The sequence below is a fragment of the Hemitrygon akajei genome, chromosome 19 (assembly GCF_048418815.1).
Source record: "Hemitrygon akajei chromosome 19, sHemAka1.3, whole genome shotgun sequence".
NCBI lineage: Eukaryota > Metazoa > Chordata > Chondrichthyes > Myliobatiformes > Dasyatidae > Hemitrygon > Hemitrygon akajei.
In genome coordinates this window covers 34516760-34540521 of record NC_133142.1, presented here as the reverse complement: position 1 = coordinate 34540521, position 23762 = coordinate 34516760, and the positions used below count along the sequence as shown (strand labels likewise).

At 40.8% G+C, this 23762-nt stretch overlaps 1 protein-coding gene across 3 annotated transcripts in view; it reads right to left on the bottom strand.

Moving 5' to 3' along the window:
* The window catches only part of LOC140741873 (microphthalmia-associated transcription factor-like), a 254237-nt gene extending 230695 nt beyond the window's left edge, over positions 1–23542 (bottom strand). For 2 of the 3 annotated variants that reach the window (XM_073072375.1, XM_073072374.1), the window contains exon 1: positions 23087–23542. In XM_073072375.1, coding sequence (XP_072928476.1) covers positions 23087–23190 — 104 coding nt within the window. In that variant the 5' untranslated portion in view covers positions 23191–23542. The remainder of the gene's footprint in view (positions 1–23086) is intronic. The other variant, XM_073072372.1, reaches the window with a different exon arrangement.
* Positions 23543–23762: the final 220 nt, after the last annotated feature.

The following is a 23762-nucleotide window of genomic DNA, read 5'->3' as shown; positions in this document are numbered from 1 at the left end:
CAGATACACTTCATAGGACTGGGAGTCAACATTTGGCCAGCAGCACTAAACAGGCACAAGAATGCACCAACTTTGCATCAGTTATAGGTGACACATTTAGCATGGCCCAATCAATTAGCATTGGGTCATTTATCTACATTAAAAAGGTACATTTTGTTCAGTTTATGGTTTTAACTAACAATACTTTAGTGGTTTTAAATATTTAAAATTTGATTTTCTCTTCTATAGCTTAGGCTACTTAAGTTTATAGTCTATTTAAAAGAACTTTAATTGTTTCAAAATGCTTCCAATTATCTCAGTCGTGAAACCAAAGTCTCAATATTATTGGTGTATCTGCAATAATAAGACAGCTTCAGCTGCAGGGCCAACACAGGAAGGAAAGTAGTGTTCATTAAGTATAAACAAGAACAAACTGGCCCAAAAATCCAAGACAAAATTAATTAACACTTAGAAGAACATGTGTTAATCAATTACCACTTGGATGATTTTATTAAATACAAACCATCTTTGACTAACCTAATCAAGTTCTTTGATGGTTAGCTATCTCTCTCTGTTAATGCGCTGCAGTGGAGTTTCACAAGTATTGACAGAAAAAACGCTTAATGGACTTAATAACAAAATTAAATTCCATGGGATTACATTGGCAATAGCGGTGAGGAAGTTAATACTAAACTTCAAAAGATGTAGACAAAGTGAAACTGGGCAAACAAACTGCACCAACAGCAGGTTCATCGACTTTTGGGTAACAACTATAAAAGAAAGCAGCCCAATACCTCTTAAACATGATGATGATGATGATTTCTGCATCTCATACCCTCTCGGAGAGCTCCTTCTAGATCATAAGTTCCCAATCTGGGGTCCACGGACCCCTTGTTTAATGGTATAGGTCAATGGTATAAAACCCTCTGTTCCAGGTGAAGTGAAATTTATCTTCTCCCCTAATCCTGCTACCAGTTACAACAAAAACTTTGCCCAATCATTGTTATCGCTGCTCCACACACCACACTCAACCCATTCCTACTTACTCCATTTACAGCCTTATATTTCACAGAAGGGTTACAGAAGTGGAATCATTGATAACTTTTAAAACAATGAACTCACCTGAAGATATTTACAAAAAAGAAAACCACTGTTAGTTCATCCACAAGATGCAGAATAGATACAACGAGCTGAATAGGCTTTGCTATACTGAAAAATTATACAATCCATATGTATATGTAACAAATGTTGCCAATCTTCCTTCTCAACTGTATTGAAAATACTAAGCAACCAGAGTCAAAGACTGAGACAGAAAAAACTCACGTTCACATCTAAATCAGCAGCTATCTTTGTAAACTGTTATGCTTTCACAAATGAGTCCTAAACGTCAACCTTGTGAAAGCTTGGAATTGAAGGTCCTAACAATCCAATCTGGTATATAAAGTAATTCTGTATTTCACCCCTTTCTCCAGTTAATTCTTTACTACAATTAATGTGGGGAGAAGAAATTACAGCAAGAATGTTGCTCAGTGAAATATTTATAATATATATATACACACACACACACACACACACACACACACACACACACTGCATCTGCATGTGTATACTGTACAGTTTACTGTATATTATGAAAGGTTATGCATGAAAAAATAAACATGAGGAAATCTGCAGATGCTGGAAATTCAAACAACAACACACACAAAATGCTGGTGGAACACAGCAGGCTAGGCAGCATCTATAGGGAGAAGCGATGTCGACGTTTCGGGCCGAGACCCTTCGTCAGGACTGACCGAAAGGAAAGATAGTAAGAGATTTGAAAGTAGAGGGAGGAGGGGGAAATGCGAAATGATAGGAGTAGACCGGAGGGGGTGGGATGAAGCTAAGAGCTGGAAAGGTGATTGGCGAAAGTGATACAGAGCTGGAGAAGGGAAAGGATCATGGGACGGGAGGCCTCAGGAGAAAGAAAGGGGGGGGGGGGGGGAAAGCACCAGAGGGAGATGGAGAACAGGCAAACAACTAAATATGTCAGGGATGGGGTAAGAAGGGGAGGAGGGGCATTAACGGAAGTTAGAGAAGTCGATGTTCATGCCATCAGGTTGGAGGCTACCCAGCCGGTACATAATGTGTTGTTCCTCCAACCTGAGTTTGGATTCATTTTGACAATAGAGGAGGCCATGGATAGACATATCAGAATGGGAATGGGACGTGGAATTAAAATGTGTGGCCACTGGGAGATCCTGCTTTTTCTGGCGGACCGAGCGTAGGTGTTCCACGAAACGGTCTCCCAGTCTGCATCGGGTCTCGCCAATATATAAAAGGCCACACCGGAAGCACCAGACGCAGTATACCACACCAGCCGACTCACAGGTGAAGTGTCGCCTCACCTGGAAGGACTGTCTGGGGCCCTCAATGGTGGTGAGGGAGGAAGTGTAAGGGCAGGTGTAGCACTTGTTCCGTTTACAAGTGCCAGGAGGGAGATCGGTGGGAAGGGATGGGGGGGACGAGTGGACAAGGGAGTTGCGTAGGGAGCGATCCCTGCGAAAAGCAGAAAGAGGGGGGAGGGAAAAATAGATTGCTTTAAATTGTGTTTATGTTCAAGAGATGGCAGTTCAACAGCTGTTTTTGATCTTACTGATGTAACTTTTGAACTGTTGCCTATCTGTGGGGGGAGAAAACATTACTTTGTATCAAATGTTGACTTGCTGAGGGCACTGACTTATCGTTAAACAGTATCATTGAAATATAAAATGTAAGCTGTAAAAGGAAAATCTATGTTCAAGCATGTTGCACAAACATATCTTTGTTACAGAGTACTGGAACTAGAAACAATGCTGTTTACTGGTCAACGGGACTGCATCTTCCTCCTGTTTCATCATACTTCAGTAAATCTGAGGTACTTAATTCATTAGATTATGCACCCCTGCATTCCTGGATTTTCAATATCTGCTCCACTTCTGTTCTAGAGCTGAAATTTCAGTCTTCTTCATTTGTCACTATTTTGGAGGTTAATTACAAAATTCTCTCCTCACTCATACAGCAGCCGAAGTACTCTATCCATTCCATTCCGGACCCCCTCTTCACCCCACAACAATGCCACCTGCCCAGCATCTCTCTCATTTGTCTTTTCTCATCACCTTCCACTAATCACTTAACAGCCTCTATCAATATGTCCACCCCTCCCTCCCCCATCTGCCCTTGAACCCCACCTCGATCCGTCTATCAGTTGCGAGCTACTCTGTCGTCCCTCCTTCTCACCTTTTTAAACTGACCATCTTCCCTCTACACTCTCAGAACCAAAATCTCTGCCTCCACAGATGCTGCGTGACCCCTCGAGGTCCTCTAGCATTTTTTTTTCCTTTCATGTCATAGCTTGGTTCACTACTTCCTTCTTTAAGTTACTGAGACCTAGAAACAACTGTTACATGCCTGCTGACTGAAAACATTTTCTTCTTCCCTAAGGATTATAACTGTAGAAATCAGGAAGTTTCCTTTCTGTGACAATGGTCAAATTTTAGCATTGCAGAGACAAAAGGAAGAAGAGAGAGACAATAAGAACGGAAGTGTGATGCCAATGCCAAATGCACTGGTTGCATCAGCCAAGTTTAAAGTAAGCGGGCTAGAAAAGACATGGTTTGTAATGTGGAGATTAAGTTACACCCCTTTTCTCTTAAATCCTCATTTTATTTTCAAACTTTTTATAATTGCACCATCCAGAAACAGTGCCATTGACAATACACATTTGATCTTTGTTACATTCATGGTAATTCAATTTAAACCTTGTCAGTAAATTTTGTCCTAAGATGGGTCATGGCTTTATTGAACTAAAGCATCCTCAAACCAGCCCCAGCCAGTAATTTATCCATTCAAATGTCTTACAGTGCTTTATTTGGAGCACATAATCTAATTTGTGTGCTCTGCTGCTTGAAGATGCTCTTCTTTCATAATATTAAAATTAAATTTCAGACAACTAACTTCGTAAACTAATTTGGGCAAACTGAAGCCAACAATACTCCATACAACTGGGAAACTCAGTGGCTTATAGTGAACAGTTCACCAGAAACTTATCAGAATACGAAATGTCTCCAAAGTGTAAGTAGAGAAAAGAAAAAAATAGTGAAAAGTTTCCATTCGCTCAACCTACCTATTGTAATAATGCTTACTTTGATCACAGTTATATTCTGATGGTTGACTGCTCAGCATGTCAGTGCACTGAGATACAGCACCACCTAGTGCTCAGGTGTAGATTCCAACTAGGTGGGGAGGAGGATGTTGTGGGGGTGAGCAGAAATCTTACCAGCTTGGAGTAAGTAATTCCACTTGGGGCTGCTGGCTTCCAGCCTTTAAATATTCCATAAACCTCAGATTTCTGCACCTGAGGAAATCTGAGATTTATTCAGTGAAAATGATGCCACACTTGACACTGAATTCCAACACTGAATCCACTAGCCAGGCACAATCCACAGCATTTCACTGGAGAAATCAGCACTCCAATCCAAGGTCAGTTCGCATCTGGCACAGGATTAGAGGCCTATTGATTTTAATGGAGATCTGGGTCTACAGAGTACAAGGCCAAGGAGAATCAAAGTAATATTTTTAATTTTACATCATTTTGTTTTAAATATTTCCTCCCCCTCTTCCAGTTCCACCTATCACCTACTACCTTGTACTTGTTCCCCTCCTTCCCCACCTTCTAACTCTAATTTACAATCACTTTTTTCCCAGTCCTGGTGAAGGGTTTCGGCCCGAAACTTCAACTGTACTCTTTTCCATAGACGTTGCCTGGCCTGCAGAGTTCCTCCAGCATTTTGTGTGTATCACTTTTGATCTCCAGCATCTGTAGATTTTCTATTGTCCATGTGTTTAAGGTTTATAATTTGCAGCATTTTAAAAACACTCAAATTGTGAATTTTTCATCACTTATTTTTAATGTCAGTGTATTGAATATTTCTAATGGTCCAGTGTATTTATAAACCTACGAACATCACAGCTTTGACAAATGACAAAGCTCAAATCCATGTTTTGCCTTCTGCAGAAATCCTTTAGGGTCATTACCCATGGCCCAGTCAGCACTGGGATCTCATCATCAGACTTAACAACATGGAAGATCAGCAACACTGGCCTTCCACATCCACAGGTGTGCAGAGATGGGTAAGAAGAATGTTTCACATATCTTATTGTCATAATCAGACCTCCAACCATGTAGTATGGAAGGTATAAATCAAAAGCAAATTAACTGGATTGGAGATGATGAGCTGACATCTCTGCTAGTCTGAAGCTATCTTCCCCTTTCACTCATCTAATAATTTTCTGAAGAGGTACAAAGGGTCAGACTACTCTGCTCCTCCCAGATGCAAAGCAGCTTGCTCGTTCTATGGAGATGAGAGTCAGAAATCTAGGATCATATCCATCCTGATCGGGTATTTGATATACAAAAGCTTTCATCTCATAAGCTTCTGTCATTGAGGAAGCATGTAGAAGCACATGATCTGACTTATGAGATGATATTCATCTCCAGTCAGCTCCCCTCATAGTCTGACACTGATCTCCAAAGCAAAGTGGAAATGCTCTGTGAACCAGTCTTTCAAGTCTGAAGCCCCACAAAATCTAAAAATTAGCAGAATATATGATTTTAAAAATCCATGTTCATTTGAAAAATATTGGCTTTTGTTCTTATATTATGGAAATATGTCAAAAGATTCATTACATAATGGACTGTTGTTTCACTCTCAACAAAAATAATCACCAACCTCAATTTTAATCACCCAATAGGCAAGAGTTGGATTAAAAGCTTAAACTCTGGCAACTGTGGCATACTACCTACTGCCATATGAGCTGTATATATGCCCTGTCTTGTAGTAGGGGATAAATGTTGTTATCATATTTAAATTAAGTTCCCAGAAATTCAAACACCAGTTAAATTTAATCAGCTCTCAACTGAATTTTGAAGGCTTAGGAAACCTGGCAATGAAATAGAGGAGAAGACAGCTGGATCAGTAGGTCTGTATTTTATGTACTAGTCATGGGCTAGGAGATCAGGCATACTCATCTCTCCCCCCCACCCCAAGTCCTCTTACCACCTCTTTACAATTTCCTGGGTCCGATCTCCCCTTCCCAATCCTACCACACCCACAGGCCAAGGTAAATTTATTTTATCCAAATGCTGGAGACCACTCCTGAAGATTCCTGATTATATGACTAGTTTTACCGCTGGCTAGCATGCCAGGCCAGTTAAGCAGGAATGTGGAATGCTGTCAGTAATATTAGTACCACCTCTACATCTCTGTGTTTTCTGGGTATTCTCCATAGACGTGCGCCTTTGCACCCTTCTTCTATGTTGCTAGCCATTAGTGAATTGCATGCTAATTGCATGCATTATCTTTTTATTTACAGCTCAACAATGCATTACTTCCATATATAAAACAAGTAAACAATACAATGCTCCAAATCGATTTTATATGAAGAAATAAAATATGCTATATTTTTAAAATCAAACATTAAATAGGTAGTATTTATATCCTCAACTCTGACCAGAACTGAAATATGGGTGGTCTGAGAGTAAGCAGCAAACAGCTCACCTCATGCACCCACATCTATTCTCAGTCAAATTGGACTCTGATATTAACCACTTGCTCAATGCATCAATCATTGCATTATTACGCTTTGGTGAACTCCCTTTCAATGTCACCTTGATAATGGAAAATATAATGCATTAAATATTGCTGTATGGCATGTATGCAGTATTTCAGCTGAGAAGAAACCAGCTGTAGCACAAATGAGTCCATAACTTGACTAGCACTCAGCTAGGACAATAGTTAAACAAAGCAACATACATTATTACTAAGATGAATGTTGCTGTAATCCTAAGTAGTCTGTCACTTACCATCCCACAAGCCTCCACATCTAGCAAATCATTATCCACAACTTCCTTCATCTTCAACAGGACTCTACCACCAAACACATTTTTATCTCCCTACTCTCCACTTTCCACAGGAATTGCTCCCCCTGTGATTCCGTTGTTCATTTGTCCCACCCCACTAACCTCCCTCCTGACACCGAGACCTGTAAGCAGAAGATATGCTACACCTACCCATTCATCTCCTCCATTTCCATTCAGGGCCCAAAACAGTCCTTCTATGTGAGACAACACTTCACCTGCAAACTTGTTGCAGTCATCTACGGTATCCAATGCTCCCAACATTGGCGAGACACAATGTAGATTGGAGGAGCACTTCGTCGAGCAGCTTCACCCTGCAAAAAACAGGATTTCCCAGTGGCCAACTATTTCTATTCCTATCCCCGTTCCCATTCTGACAAGTCAGTTCATGGCCTCCTCTGCTATGAGGATGTAACCACTCTCAGGCGGGAGGAGCAACAACTCATATTCCATCTGGATAGCTTCAAACATCTGCAACTTCTATTAATTTTGCCCCTCCCCTTCTTATGTCCCCACTCTGGCCCCCCTTTTCTCTTCTCCTTACCTGCTTTTCACCTCCCCTGGTGCCCCTCCTCCTTCCCTTTCTCCATGGTCCACTTTCCTTTCCTATCAGATTCCTTCTTTTCCAGCCCTTTAACTTTTTCATCCATCATCTCCCAGCTTCTTCTTCTGGCTTATGATCCTTCTCCTCCTCCCACCTTCTTATTCTAGCATCTTCCCCCTTCCTTTCCAGTCCTGATTAAGCCAAATCATCGACTGTTTATTCATTTCCATTGGTGCTGCCTGGCCTGCTGAATTCCTTCCGCATTTTGTGCACGTTGCTCTGGATTTCCAACATCTGCAAAATCTCTTGAGTTGATGCTTTCAATATTTCTATGTTTAAAATACACATGCAAAATATCAAAGAAAATAAAAGGACCCATCCAGGTTCTATGCAGAATAAATTCCACTGCTCCCAAGATACCTGTGAATTTTGACTGAATACAACACTGAGTGCATACTGACAGAGCCATGTCACACTGAAATGCTGACAGAGCCATTCAGCCCACCGGAGATCCAAAAATTGGCTGTCTCTAACATCAAAGTACGTCAGCTTCCTTGACAGTGTGTAGTCTCCAAACGCATCAGCAGAATATCAATTATTTTACAATGGGAAAAGGCAATTTCCCAAAATATTTTTCAAAAAATAACTCAACAGTGAATCTCAAGGATTCTTTAGTTTGGAAGGAGAACAAACAGACATGCATTTATGTGGCAAAATAGGAGGAAATACTATGACAGTACAGTCATTCTTGTCATGTGATAAACTGGTTTCACCCACACAGTATTCCATACACAATGCCAGAACAGAGACTACATGAATTAGATGTTATATGAAGGAGAAATATTGACAAAGATGCTAAAAGAATTATTCAGAAGCATTCTGCCATCTTCCTCCTTCCTTTCCGGTCCTGAAGAAGGGTCTCGGCCTGAAAAAACGACAGATAATTCACTTCCATAGATGCTGCCTGGCCCACTGCATTCCTCCAGCATTTTGTGTGTGTGTTGCAAAAGAATTTTATGCTTTTTTAACTCTACAAAAAACATCACATCTTTGTGAAAGGGTGGAACATAATCGGTTCATGAAAACCATATTGGCTTTTTGTGGGCACATCCTATTCCCTAACATTTTTTGTTCTGCTCATAGACTTAGTAACTTTTTGAAGCACAAAATTGAATTGGTTTTCACCATTAATGAACTTGTAATCATTGTGGTAATGAATAAGTAATCATTTCTATTTACCCAGTAAAACAAGTTATACACTTAACACAAACACAGGAGATTCTGCAGATGCTGAGAAGCTCGTGCAACACGAACAACCTGCTGGAGGAATTCAGTACATCAGGCAATATCTACAGAGGGAAATAAACAGTCAATGTTTCGGGCTTAGACCCTTCATCCATCCTGAAGTTTGCTTTTGTAATTGATATTGAATGTGGGGTTTTGCTTTTCCCATGTTAGTAGGATCCTTGCCCACAGATCCAGTCTCAGGAGGTGCTACATGGTTACACCACTGCACACCCAGCACTCAGCAACTTCGACAAAGAGTTTATGCTATCAAGCTGGGAGAGAAAGGGGCATCAGTGTCCTCAGGAGAGAAGTTTATAACAGGAAACTACACAAGCTCTTGGGGAGCAAAACAGGCAGCAGGCAGTTTCCATCACTGGATGGCAATCAGAGCATGGAGTTGTCTTTGAGGGTAGGAATTCTCTCTGTGAAAACCTGCGCCTTACAGAGCCAAATATCCCTTCAGTTTGAGTGTGTAAAAGCCCTATTTTTCAGGAAACAAAGAGTCCCAATTTTGGTACACAGCTTCTCTTCACTTCTCTGATGTAGCACTGAGCAGTAGAATTATCATGAGTTGGGTAGCAGGAATAGCTTGCAAGGACCCAGATGGTAAGGGCCCTGACTTGGAGTCCGAGGGCAACTGTTTTCTATGTGAGATTGATTCAACAACCAATATTATTATTCTTTCAACATGCTATCATACTCATCACTAAGCTTCAAGGCCTGGGCCTTGATACCTCCCTGTGCACACAGATCCTCAGTTTCCTCAATTGCAGACCCCAGAGTATAGATTGGCAACAACATCTCTTCCACAATCACCATGAGCACAGGTGCACCTCAAGGCTATGTGTTTAGCTCCCTACTTTATTCACTTTATACCTATGATTGTGTGACTAAGTACAGTTCCAATGTCGTATTTAAGTTTGCTGGCAACACCACTGTAATTGACAAGTTGGCATACAAGAGGGAGATTTAAAATCCGGTAGAGTGGTGTGGTGCCACAACAACAAACTCTCATTCAACATCAGTAAAACCAAAGAAATGATTATCAGTTACAGGAAGAGGCACAGTCCATGAGCCAGCCCTCACTAGGGGATTGGAGGTGAGGAGGGTCAGTAGTTTTAAATTATTTGATGCTAATATATCAGAATACCTGTCCTGGGGCACCATGTAAGTGCCACCACAATGAAGGCATGGCAGTAGTTCTACTTTCTTAGAAGTTTGAGTAGATTCAGAATGTCACCAAAAACTTCAACAAACTTCTATAGATTCAGAGTGGAGTGTATCCTAAGTGGCAAGATCACGGCCTGGTACAGAAACACCAACGTCCAGGATTTTTTTAAAACGGACAAAAAGCAGTGGATCACAGGCAAAGGCCTCCCCAGCATTGAGCACATTTACATGGCGCACTGTCACAAGAAAGGGGCATCCATCATCAAAAACCTACACCATCCAGGGCATGCTGTCTTCTCACTGCTTCCATGGGCAGGAGGTACAGGAGCCTGAGGTCGCACACCACCAGGTTAAGGAACCTACAACCATCAGACTCCTGAACTGCCAGGGATAACTTCACTCACCACAACTCTGAACTAATTCTACAATCTACAGACTCAATTTCAAAGACTCTTTACAACTCATGTTCTCAATATTTACACATTTTCTCTTCTTTAGCATCTTGCTTGATTGTTAGTCTTTGCTTATGCATTGTTTTGCATAAATTCTATTGTGTTTCTTTACTTTCCTGTAAATGCCTGAAAAAAAGAATATCTAGTATGTGGTATCATGAATATACTTTGATAATAAATTTAGTTTGAATTTTTGAACTTAGAAAAACAAAGCCTAACACTGCTCTCCAAGTTAGAGATATCCTGACCCTCAGAGGCCTTGCTGACCACCCCTGCCAATGACAAGCCCTCAGAAAGTTCTGCTGCATTGCATCGGCCATAAAGGGCTCAACGCCTTTTGAGCAAAATTGATGATAATGCAACTTTTAAACATTCATCCTTCAATAGACATGTTGCTGCACAACAGTACTCCCAAAAAGCATTTAGACCTTGCAGACCTGCCTAACAATAACCTGTCATAGGTGATCCTCTAAAGTCAGAACATTTTTTTTAAGTCATTTCTCATCTGATGGACATGGCAGCACTTCTCTTTTTGCAGGACTTCTGGCATTTCTGTCTTCTTATTTTTGAAAACCCGTTGATGCTAAAATGGCATGTCTGGAACAGTGGTTGCTGGCTCCAAGTTTTGGCAGATTTACACAAGGCTTTCTTCTGTTGTGCAGCAAGACAGAATATGCCTGGGCTTTTACATAATGCTCCATTTTACCCCATAGCTTTACTAGCAATTGTCAATGCCAATCCACCGTGGTCAACTCAAATTATGGTGGCAGATCTCAACAACTTTCACTATTGACATCAGTTTGGTCAACTGGACAGCAGTGAACATCACAGGAGCACACTACATTTTCAGATGAAGAAGCCCATACCTTTTTAATAGCTGGCATTACTTCAATCAGAAATATGCACCTAACTAGTTAACAGGGCACTTTTCAGCTTTTGCCTACACAATGTCAGATTTTTAGGTGTTGCAAATGCAAATTTAAAGGTGTCACCTGAAGGATGTCACATCCTCCCTCCCTGCACAAATACAGTATTTCCCCCAACACTGTGGTATAATGATACTGCAAAATTGCAGTATTTTTAAACTACTATAGTTATACTTATCATCATACATTTAAAAATGTTAGAAACTGTGTGATACGAAAGTTTAGCATCTCTAAGCCTAGAAATGACTGCTTGTCAATCTTGGTAGTCATTGAAAACATCTGTCAGCACTTTAAACATATGCTTTAATCTATTTAAAAATAATTAGGTTGGTGCTAAACTTAAAACAGATGGAAAAGCATCATAAATATAGTAAGCTTTTACCACCATTTCTCTCTGTAAAAATTACCAAAGTAAAAAAAACTTAAAATCTTATTCAGTACATTGAGGAAAGATTCTTGTGGATGTTAAATGTCCTTAATGCTATATCACTCTTTCAGAAAGCTCAAAGGCATTAAACTCTTCATAACTCAATACAATTTGCACTAAAAAACTGTCTATAGTAATTTGAATGGCAACAGGATAAATAGTGTGCACTGTTGGCACTCTTGATCAATCTTCTCATGTCAGAATACAAATTCAACTCAAAGAAATACAAAACCAAATTCTGGAAAAGAAATATGGCGATGTGGTAAACAGTCCTAAAGACACAGTGGCATAAAGAAGTAGGCACAAGGCCAAAGAAATTATAGAGGAAGCCATTTGGCCAATCATGTCAAAGGAAATTTAAATATAATTGAATGAGCAAAAAGAAAATCTCACTCAAAGAAGTACATTTCAAAGACAGCCTTAAATGAGGAGAAGGTGGTTGATGGGTAGAGACATTTTGGACTGGAATTCCACAGCATGAAGCCCAGTGACTTAAAGACATGTCCACCAACGTGGAAATATCCACATGGATTAGAGTTGAAAGAACAAAGAACAGTCAGGTGAAGATTTTAAAGATGTTGACAGATATAAGCAAATGCTGAGCTGGAGACAAGGAGATGTGATGATGGAAATGAGATGTTTCTACACAAAGATTGCATTTTTTAAGAGGAAGTGTTGAGGTGATAAGAAGGGAAAAAGATGGAATACATTTTGAGACAAGCCAAAGTTTCTGAGGATGAAAGATGGGAGAAAAGTGTTAGAGTGTTGAGTTTCAAAATGACTTAGCCCTGGGTGAAGGTTTGACAAACATCATAGTGGTGGCCGTGAGTAAATTAGAGAGAGTACTTGCAGTAGAAGCTTTAGGGTATTACACTCATCTTGGGCTCCAATAAAAGATCCAAGTTGAAGTCTTCCTCAACCAGCTATAGGAAATATAGTGAATTGACAAAATCATAAAATTTTGCTAAATAGATAGGTGACAATAGCTTTAATCTGTTGTTTCGAGATTTTACTGGAGGAAGTGGCAGTCTATTGATAAGTGAATTACTAAAATTAATCAAACACAGAATGTAAGTGAATGCAGGAACAATACACTCTTTCACAGAGATGGCAGATGACAGCTGATTGGGTAGGTAAGTGGGTAGTTTGTGAGGTGGTCTGCACTTTCTTGAGTGTATGTTCCCAGTGTATGGACACAAGGTTCTCAAACTCATCTTCATGGTGCAGGGAATTTCAGAAGTCAGTGTAAATGTTTCTCCAAGGTAGTTTAAGCACATCCTTGAATTTCTTTTTCTATCCATCTGGTTCTCTCTTTGCACATTAGAGCTTAGAATAGACTGTCAGGCATTTAAGAGAAATGGCCTGACCACATTGTCAAGTGTAACTACGTTTGGATGTCAGAGACCTTGGCCTGGGAGAGGACACTGACATTAGATCACATCCTTCCAGTGAACTAAGGATTTTTTTGACACTTTCCAGTGCCCAGATACAAATAGTTAAAAACACAATGGAGGACAGGGATCACTGCTGCCTGGTAGGCCACGAGTTTTGTGGCAGATCTAAGGTTTTGATATGCATACATCCTTTTTCTTAGTCAAACAAATATACCTCTACAGTGAAGATAGTGAATTTCAATACTGATTTCTGCCTTTATGAGGCAACAACAGAGAAAAGGAACTGGTCCGTATTTTCCGGGCCTTGACAGGAGGCATGTCAGAGGGTAGCATGATACAGCAGAGATGAGTTGATTGAAGACTTTGGTCCTGCAGAAGTTGTAAGACCAACCGAGAAATAAAATCAGCAAAGATTTATTTGTGTGGCCTTGACTCCAGAGTGTGATCACCATACATTGAGCAGTTTTGCCCCACATGCCAACTCCAAGAAAAATGCAAGGAACAGGAGCAGCCACTATGCAATTCCTTCTTCAAACTCAACAAAACTTAGGTCTCCATCATCCAAGAGAAACAGTACAACATCCTCATCAAATTAAACTGCATGCAGAAGTCCACTGCCATCTCAACAACATGAATGCATAGGGTCTATAACCAATGGGTCTGCAATCTCAGTGAAAACCAATGTTAGTAAGGCACAATCCAACAGTTTCCCAATCTTTCTTTCTGTAAGGCTGCAGCTCACCTCCATTAAACTTTCACAGGTGTGGAGCTAATCTTCAGAACTTGGAGAAACTCCTCAGTATAGATACAGATGATCAGCTCATGACTTTACTAAGACTATGAATAGGAGAAACTGCAGCATAAAATCACAGGGTCCTCCAGAGTTAATATCTGGACATGTTACCATTGTTGAGTAAGCAGTGTCTGTGGCTAGATGGGTTTGAGCGTAATCAAGGAAGGGGAATCACACAGGAGTTGCACAACGAAAGCCAGCTACTGAAGAACTGCATTGTGACAGGCCAAATAGAGATAGTACACTACTGATATAGTAAATGAAATGTTGTTTGGGCTTTGTTTCGGTAGAAGGATGAAAACTAAGCTGAAAAGGTTTAAATGGGGAAGTGCATGTCAGACGAGCATGCATAACGGAAAATATAAATTTATCAATCTTCTGCAAGGACACCAAATTATGGTGAGTTTCTTGAGGGGCTGCTTGACCGGGGTTTGGAAAGGGAAAATAAAAACATTGTGAAATTGTGATTATTTGTAAGGTCAGCCAACATGGGCTAGGAAGTATCATGAGCAGTATAGTATGGCCTCCTCTACACTGGTGAGACCCGATGTAGACTGGGGGACCGCTTTGTCGAGCACCTTTTCTCTGACAGCAATAGGCAGGATTTCCTGGTGGCCAACCATTTTAATTCCATTTCCCATTCCGATATATCAGTCCACAACCTCCTCTCAGGTTGGAGGAATGACACATAATATTCCATATGGGGAACCTCCAACCTGACAGCATAAACAATGATTTCTCCAATTAATGGTAATTTACACCCCCCACACATATACACTTTCTATTCCCCGATCTGGCTCCCCTCTTACCCCTTCCCTTCTCCTCACCTGCCTATCGCGTCCCACTGATGCCCCTCCTCCCTTCCTTTCTCCCAAGGTCCATTCTCCTCTCCTATTATGTTCCTTCTTCTTCAGTCTTTCCAACCATTCCAACCTATCACCTCCAAGCTTGTTACTTCATTCCTCCTTCCCCAGCCACCTACCTTCCCACTCACCTGGTTTCACCTATCACCTGACAACTTGTACTCCTGTCCTTACCCCTCCCACCATCTTATTTTGGCTTCTTCCCCCCACCCCCTCATACTTTCCAGTGCTGATGAAGGGACTCAGCCTGAAAAATTGATTGTTTATTCCTCTCCACAGATGCTGCCTGACTTGCTGAGTTCCTCTAGCATTTTGTGCGTGATCAGCATAAAGATAGACAAAGGAACAGAAGACGAGTTTTAAATAAGATTAGCTTTGAAAAGGACGTGTGGGTGGGAATGTAAGCCTGCCCAAATGCAGAAAGTTTGGATAGGTGTGTAATGTATGGAAGCAGCAGAATAAATGGATGGTGTTGACTGACAAAGGGAAAGCCCCTATGCTCCTCACAGTTGGAGGCAAGAACAGAGGGAGAGAGGACAGGTTAGTTTAAGAAGATAATAGGAAGCTTTTGAAATTAACCTAAAATAACAGTAGTTTAGTAGAGAAGCAGTGAGCCTAGTTGGCCTGTCACAGTTCAATAAGATATGTAATGGTGGGTAAACAAGCTGACAGCCAGGAATACACAATAGGAATTCAACAGAGGCAAAGGTGGGGGATATGGTTTTTAAGAGATGGTGCCAGAGAGAAGAATCAGAATGAATAACAACACAGGCTTTACAGGGGGCAAAAACATCAAAAATGGAATAAAGGTACATTTTTCTTCATCAACAAATGCCGATAAAATCATAAAGGCTAAAAGAAGTTAGGAGTTTGAAAATGCAAGTGAAAGCAACAATGAATAGCATTTTGCAGGTATGGAGCCAGAATCAAGAGGAGTTGGATAGATATCAGATCAACCAAATAAAAATGGTTGGTAATAATGCCCTTGTGATTACTAAAGATCATAAATGTAACCATCTTTAGCAGGAGGCAAGTTTCTCCAAAGGGGCAGATTGAGGGGGAAAAAAGAGGCCAATGAATTCAGGAGAGATGAGAAAAATGGAGAGATCCATTTCAAAGATTACATTAATACAGCAACATTGACCCAAAATATCAATTCTGTTTTTCTCTGTGAGGATATAGCACAGAAAGTAGTCACTTTTACTTTTTTTTAAGTATGAGGAGTTAATGTATAGACTGGGTTGGCCAGAAGCTATTTGCAGAAAATATCTGCAAGAGAAATGTGAATTTTAAAATAAAAGCAAAAAAGTCAGATTGAGGGAAAGTGAAGATGCCACAGAAGCTAGAAAATACCAATAATCCAATAATTATTGTCTGGAAACAAGCCTACTTGCTTCATTACATTAATATTTTAAGAATAAAACTAATTAAGATCTGTAATGGAAGACTTAAATTGTTGTGATGTTACTGCTTAAAACAGCAACATACATATTTTCCTCTGCTAGGATCTGAAGAACACCAGTAGTTGTAGTCTTTCCACTTCACATTGATATGACTGGGAGTCAAATAATGCTCCATTTCCTCCCACAATGAGATTTAACATCTTATGAGAAGATCAAATTGCAGGTTTCAAGCAAATATACATAATTCATTAATCTAAAACATATCTGAAAAATAACCTATGAACTGAATGAGTTTGGCCATCATACATATGATATGCCATTATACACTCCCAGTGTATTGTCTATGCCCAGACATTTTGACGATTTATAACTACCCACCACAAATGCATGTGCAGAATACATATAAAAAAGAAAAATGACAATGCACAAGAGAAAATCCCAAAAGTGACATTAAAAAAATCATTTTCTCACTCATATTCCAATTTTTAAGCATCAATGCAAATTTGATCAAAGCTTTCACATAGAACATAGAATAGTACAGCACAGTACAGGCCTTCAGCCCAGAATGTTGTGCCGACCCTTAAACCCTGCCTCGCATATATTCCCCCACCTTAAATTCCTCCATATACTTGTCTAGTAGTCTCTTAAATTTCACTAGTGTGTCTGCCTCCACCACTGACTCAGGCAGTGCATTCCACGCACCAATCACTCTCTGAGTAAAAAACCTTCCTCTAATATCCCCCTTGAACTTCCCAACCCTTACCTCAAAGCCATGTCCTCTTGTACTGAGCAGTGGTGCCCTGGGGAAGAGGCGCTGGCTGTCCACTCAATCTATTCCTCTTAATATCTTGTACACCTCTATCACATCTCCTCTCATCTGTAGGAACTAGATTAAATGTGTCAACTGAATAAAAATACTTGTTTTGATTCGGAAAAGTAATTTTGGCCTTTCAATGGACGCATTCCAGGAGACTGTACCGGTCATCGTTGTTTTACTGATAGTAAACAACTATACAGGCTTGCTCCATGACAGTTTTCAGGCCATTGCCAAATCACACAAACACTGCAATATTTTACCATTTGACAATATTAAAAATCTTACTTAGAAATAGAATGAAAACGGCAGGATTTAAATGTTCGTCAAATCCTGTATAAATTGTTCCCTAATCCCCAAACAATCTTATAAATTCTTATCAGTGATCCTAAACATTTCTACTCTAAATATAACACTGCAGTATCATACAGAACTGGCCTTTGCCCATACAACCAACCAATGCAAACTACTACTCAATCCTTCCCTCCATTTTTCTTGCATCCATGTGCCTATCTAGGAGTCTTTTAAAAGCCCCTATTTTAAAGTTTCTACCGGCACCCCTCACAGTCTATGCATCAGAGGTTTATATTCTCTACTGTTTATGAATGTTTTATTGTTTGCTCAATGCAAACCAGTCAAAAAACTCAATTATCTTTTACAAATAATGATGATTGGGAATGCATTATCTGAAAGAACAATAATTAAACATCCTACAGTAATGTTTAAATGGGGAATTGATATACAATAGAAAAAAAGAATGCTACCAGAATCTGGGAAGGTAGAGTTGAGGGGAGGGGGCTAGTGGGGAGTAGGTTGTATGTATGGCATTTAATTGGAATCAGAAACCAGGCATGGACCACAGACAGGTGCAATGAGCTGGAACTAGCACAATGGACTGAAAGGCCTCCTTTAGTGTATAAATCTTGCTGATCAGTGCTAACAGTTCTGCATTGAACAGCCAGCAGTCACCATCCAAGTACCTTGTGGTGCCCAATGAGAAAAAATAACCTTACTAGAACTCCCCAACTTATGTTTTTTGATGTATTTGTTTTATGCCTTTACTTATTTAAAATCAGCACATTTAATTTAAAATATACTAATTTTAAAAATATCTTAGTTAAATACAACATTACAAAGCAAACATTGGAGATCATGCAAGATTCTCAAATAAAAACATTAGTGTTAATTTAGGAGGACAATGTGCATTTATGTGTTTATATCCAGGGATACAAATCTAAATTGACTGACCTCCTTTACAAAAAATGTCTATATTAACCAGATACAGATTTCACTAACCCAACAATTTAATTAACTACCCTATTTGTACATGCATAGAGGTCCTATCATTTTATGGTTCTTTTTTTTTTGCGAACGTTATTGTGCCTTTTACTCCTAAGCATCAGAGTAAACAACATGTGCCTTGAAAATTGCCACAACAATTCATGCTATTTCCCTGTATGGTCAGAGTAAAATGTCAGCCTACTCAGGCATTTTGTAAAATAAATTCTCACTGCTTGCTTGCCTAGCAATTATGGTCAATCCAGTCAGCATACACATTGCTTAAGTAATATTGTACACACTCAATAAACCATCAGTTTTATTTAGTACGCAAAGTGTGTGGTATAGTAAAATGTGTATGTTTCATCTCTCTCTGTCATAAATTTGACCAGGATGCAGGTTAGGAAATTTATATGAATAAACATTTAATTTAGAGCTGCATGCTTCACTCTATATTAACCACGATATTTTGTCACCATTTAAACAGCACAGATTACAAAAGAAAATTGATTATTGATGAAGACCTTGGGGATTAAAAATACCTGAAATTATCTTAACACTGAGCAGTCTAAAAGGCATAACACTTAGTCTGTCTCCTAGAAATTCGGGTGCACCCAAACTCCATGTGACAACTTAGTCTAAACCCCAGCTGGATGTTCCAAGAGGATTAATGTATGAGAACTATGCCTTTACATGCAGAAATCACTTCAGAGGTGTGAAGGCAACTCACACTAAAAATGCATAGTAAAACAAACAGTAAAGGACAACACTATGTTTTAATCGGGGGGATTTGTTAAGCAACCCTATATCATTCAGAACCTAGAAAATGAGTTCAGTTTGAAGAGGAAAATATTGGCCATTTTGCACAACTGCATTATGCTTTCTGAACATTCAGCAAAGTCTGAGGCCCTACTTTAATAGCAAGGACTTAAATTTCTATAATTTCTATGCAGCACACTTTACAAGGTAGACAGAAGCACACAGGGAAAGGGCACATGGAGATTTTTAAAGACGAAGGGAGCTAACCAACTGAAAAAACCGACAGGGTTTCAATAGGCCTGTTAAAGCAACCAGAGAGGGAGAAGTGGGGAACAGAAGATAATGCTGGGAAGTGGAAGATATATGCTTGGCTCTCAAGACAGAGGAGAACTCAAAGAGAAGATGATTATAGGGGAGATAGGATGATACAATAGAGGCATTTGAGAGGTTATTCGACAAACAAATGACTACACAGGGAAGGAAGGTACAGTATGGGGACCATATGCAGGCAGAAGAGATTTAGTAAATTTGGCATCAGGTTTGGCACAGACATAATGGGCCAAAGGGACAAATACTGTTCTAGGTACCCACTAGTAGGCCATGCAGAAATCATAGATCTAGGAGCAGAATTAGGCCATTTAGTCCATTGTCTGCTCCACCAATCCATCATGACTGATTTATTATCCCCCTCAACCCCATTTTCCTTCCTTCTTCCCGCAACCTTTGGTGCCCTAACTAATCAAGAACCTATCAATCTCTGCTTTAAGTATACCGAATGACTTGGCCTCCACAGCCTTTTGTGGCAATGAATTCCACAAAAGCACCATCCTCTTACTAAAGAAATTCCTCTTCATCTCTCCTCTAAAGGGACATCCCTCCAGGGCTGTGCCCATGGGTCCTGTAGACCCCACTGTAGGAAACATCCTCTCCATGTCCACTCTATCTATGCCTTTCAATTTTAATAGGTTTCAATGAGATTCCCCCCGCCCCTTATTCTTCTAAACTCCAGTGAGCACAGGCCCAGAACTGCCAGACACTCTTCATACATTAATCCTTTCATTCCTGAAATCATTGTCTTTAAGCTCCTCTGGACCCTCTCCAAGGCCAGCGCATCTTTTCTTAAATACAGTACAGGCCCAAAACTGCTCACAATACTCCAAGTACATTTTGGCCAATGCCTTATAAAGCCTCAGCATTGCATCCCTGCTCTCATATTCTAGTCCTCCCGAAATGAATGCTAAAATTGCATTTGCCTTCCTTCCCACCAATTCAACCTGCAAATTAACCTTAATGCAATCCTGTACAAGGATTCTCAAGTCCTTTTGCACCTCAGATTTCTGAATTTTCTCCCTGCTTAGAAAATAGTTTGTACCTTTATTCCATCTACCAAAGTGCATGATCATACAACTCACTACACTATATTCCATCTGCCACTTTTTACCATTCTGCAGACTCCCTACTTCAATAGCACCTGCCCCTCCACCGATCTTCTTATCATCTGCAGACATGGCCACAAAACCATCAACTCAACCATCTAAATCACTGACATATAACCTCCTTTATTCCCACTTTTTGCCTCCTGCTTGTCAGCCAATCTTGTATCAATGCTAATTTCTTTCCTGCAATACCATGGAGTCTTATCTTGTGTAGCAGCATCATGCAAAAGGCATCTTGTCAAAGATCTTCTGAAAGTCCAATTAGATGGCAATGAAAGCGTGCAATAGGCTTCTGCAAAGGACGGAGCTTGGAACAGCGAAAGACAGACAGCATTAGGGAAAAGTGATCTTGATAATTAAAAGGTCAGAGAGGAAACTGAGCTTGTCACTGGACAAAAAGAAAACTCAAAAGCAATGGCAAACAGATTAATTTAACTGCATGCAAAACTGTGCAGCCCAGGATGTTCCAAAATGCAAATATAAAGTTTGCCAAAAAACTTACATGTATTTGCAGAATGAATTACTACATGGTCACATGGGTGTGAACCAAGCAACTTACACCTTATTTTGATAAAAATGCTTTTGGTATTACCAAAAGTAAAGCAATGCACACAATTCTATGTTCTGGAGCACTCTAGTGGCATAATCTGCTGCACACTTGACGACCTCTGCTTTGAGAACAACAAAATTGTTGCCTTCAAAAGGTTACACTACAGCAAGCAGGTGTAGAAATAATCTGGGAAAGTACACCTGTCCCTTGGGTCAGGTAGAAGAAAACAATCACCAACAACATCTGCTAGGGAAATAACTGAAATAAATTCAGATGAACAGATCTGAAGATGGAATGTCAATCACATGGTTTTGATTTAAAATCATACATAATTTACCCTGTAGTGCACTACTGATTAACATCATGTAGTAAATGGATAGAGAGAAATCTGTGTCTTTGGTCCAGATTAAAGCATGTTAATTTTACATCTCTTGTTTAAAAGGCAATGCCTTTTAAGTATTCACTTTATAAATAAACAGAATCAGAGTAAGTTGCCTGTAAAGTGATGAGTGATTCAATTTTTTAAAAATACTTTCTACAGTAGTGAACCTGAGAGAATGCATGATGCCCAACTTTCCCCAAGGATAATATGTAGATCTACTGCTCTCTCATGAGAATAATCGGGACTTTTCATGATTATGATGCCACATCAAATTATCTGGGACCAGGGAAACCGAATGTGAAATTATGACACCACCAAAATTTGCGGCCTGACATGAAGAAGTACTGTAGCTCACATCTTCCAGGCTCCAAAAAGGACACTCTTTTTGTAACGCTGTGATAATGAACAAATAAGGCAGCTCCTCGTAACACCCTGAACGATACATACATTAACCCTTATTCACATCGCTTGCGCTCACCATATGGTTCAACCGCTTGTTCGTCCGACTGAAGGCGAACACAAGATTGTTTAAAATCGAAGTTGTTTACACAAGTTTTTTTATTTGAAACTAATTAGTTCAATTTCTTTATGGTGGCAGACATTCAAATTCAGAGTAGAGCGGTGTAAAGTGTACAATAATTTATTAACATTCAACGTGAGCTCTTATATGTTTATTAAGTATCGTGCAATTATTTGACCAGATTTGATCTCCCCTCCTCGTTTAATTATCACTTCGGGATAATAACGAGATGTCCCCAGGCGTCCTACCGGCTTTTGAAGCCGATGGGCTGGGATTCTTCCCTTCCAAGGATAAAAAGCGCCCTTGCAAATGACGCCTGTGCAAACACTCAACAACGTAACGCCAAGCGCTCGCAGTTAGCTATCTCCTTCGTTTAACCTACAAATTCGATCCTCGGCTCTATTTTGCAAATACCCTGCGAGGGAGAGACTTTAAAAAAAACTTCTCGAAACTACGGCGTGCTTTACACGGTACATTTAAACAACACAGTTATTGCTGGCAAGTTGTTTAAACGTGGGGCCATCCTCCGCCTTCACGTTCAGGACAAGTTAAGCAAGCTGTAAACCGTGTATGGAATGGCTGTGAATCGCCGTCACCCCCACCCGCGACGACAGCGCAGGTCTGAGAGTAAGCGACACGCACCCGGCTGGCAGAACATCAAACTCGGGTAAAGACAACCCGCCCCAACTGTTAACCCTTCCCCAACACAATCGCCCCAACCACGCCCCCCCAGCTCACGCAGGCCGCACATCAGCTGCCCCGCCACCGCTGTCACCACCCTCACCTCACCCCATAATCTTCCACCCACCCCTCCCCAGTTTACTCTCGCCCTGCTCCCCCTCGTCACTCCTTAACGTCACCTTGCCAGCCCTCTCAGCTACTTCTACCAGCTCCCCTCCCCACAATTTACCCAATCTCAGTCAATCCCCAAACCAGTCCCTCGAAGTCCTTCTCCACGGTCACTTCCACTTACTCCTTAATTCCTTAGTCAACCCCCACACCTTCACCATCCCCCTCCCCAGCACAGTATCCCCACCACTACCATCATCTCCAACCCCCTCGGAAGTCCCTGTCACCCAGTCACTCTGCACAATCACCCCCCTCACACTGACACTCACCCGTCACCAATGTCACCCTGTCACTGCCACCCCCTCACTGCCGGTGCCACTGACCTGCGGCTCAGCGGTTGGCTCTTCAGCTCATAAAACGTTTTCACCTCTTCATGAAATTCCTCCCCGACATCAAAATCCGGAACGATTCCCGACTCCGACTGCATGAGTCCGGAATGATGGGCAGCGGCTGCACAATAAAACCCGGCGCAAATGTCAAGCAACCCCCCCGAGCGACGGCACCGCAATAAATGTCAACAAGACACAAAGTTCTGCTGAGTGACAGACGCTGTCTCCGCTTCGGAGCCGGAGCTGGAGCTTCGCCACCTCCCCTTGCCTACTCAGAGCCGAGCGTGCGCTGGGTCACCGGGAAATGTAGTTCCCTTTCGCTTCCAACACATCATCTTCGGCCGCAGCTATGGAAACAACCCAACTACGAATCCCAGATGCAATCGCGGCGCGCAGACCGTCCCTGGAACATGTGCGGCTGAGTGCCCGGCCGGTGGAGTTTAGATACAGTGAAATGTCAGCAGGTTTTATTGGCTGTTGCTGCAACCACCACAGTAAATTCTACTTTCATTTGTTTGCGCCCTTACGGCCAAAGGGCAACCTCTGGAAAATACTGGTTAACACATTAGTTATGTGGGGCATATGCTTAGCCCGACGCCCTGGTATTTCTGTTTATCTCATGTCTTGGTTGTATTATCCAAATGCAAGGATCTAAATCTGGCAGGCTGCT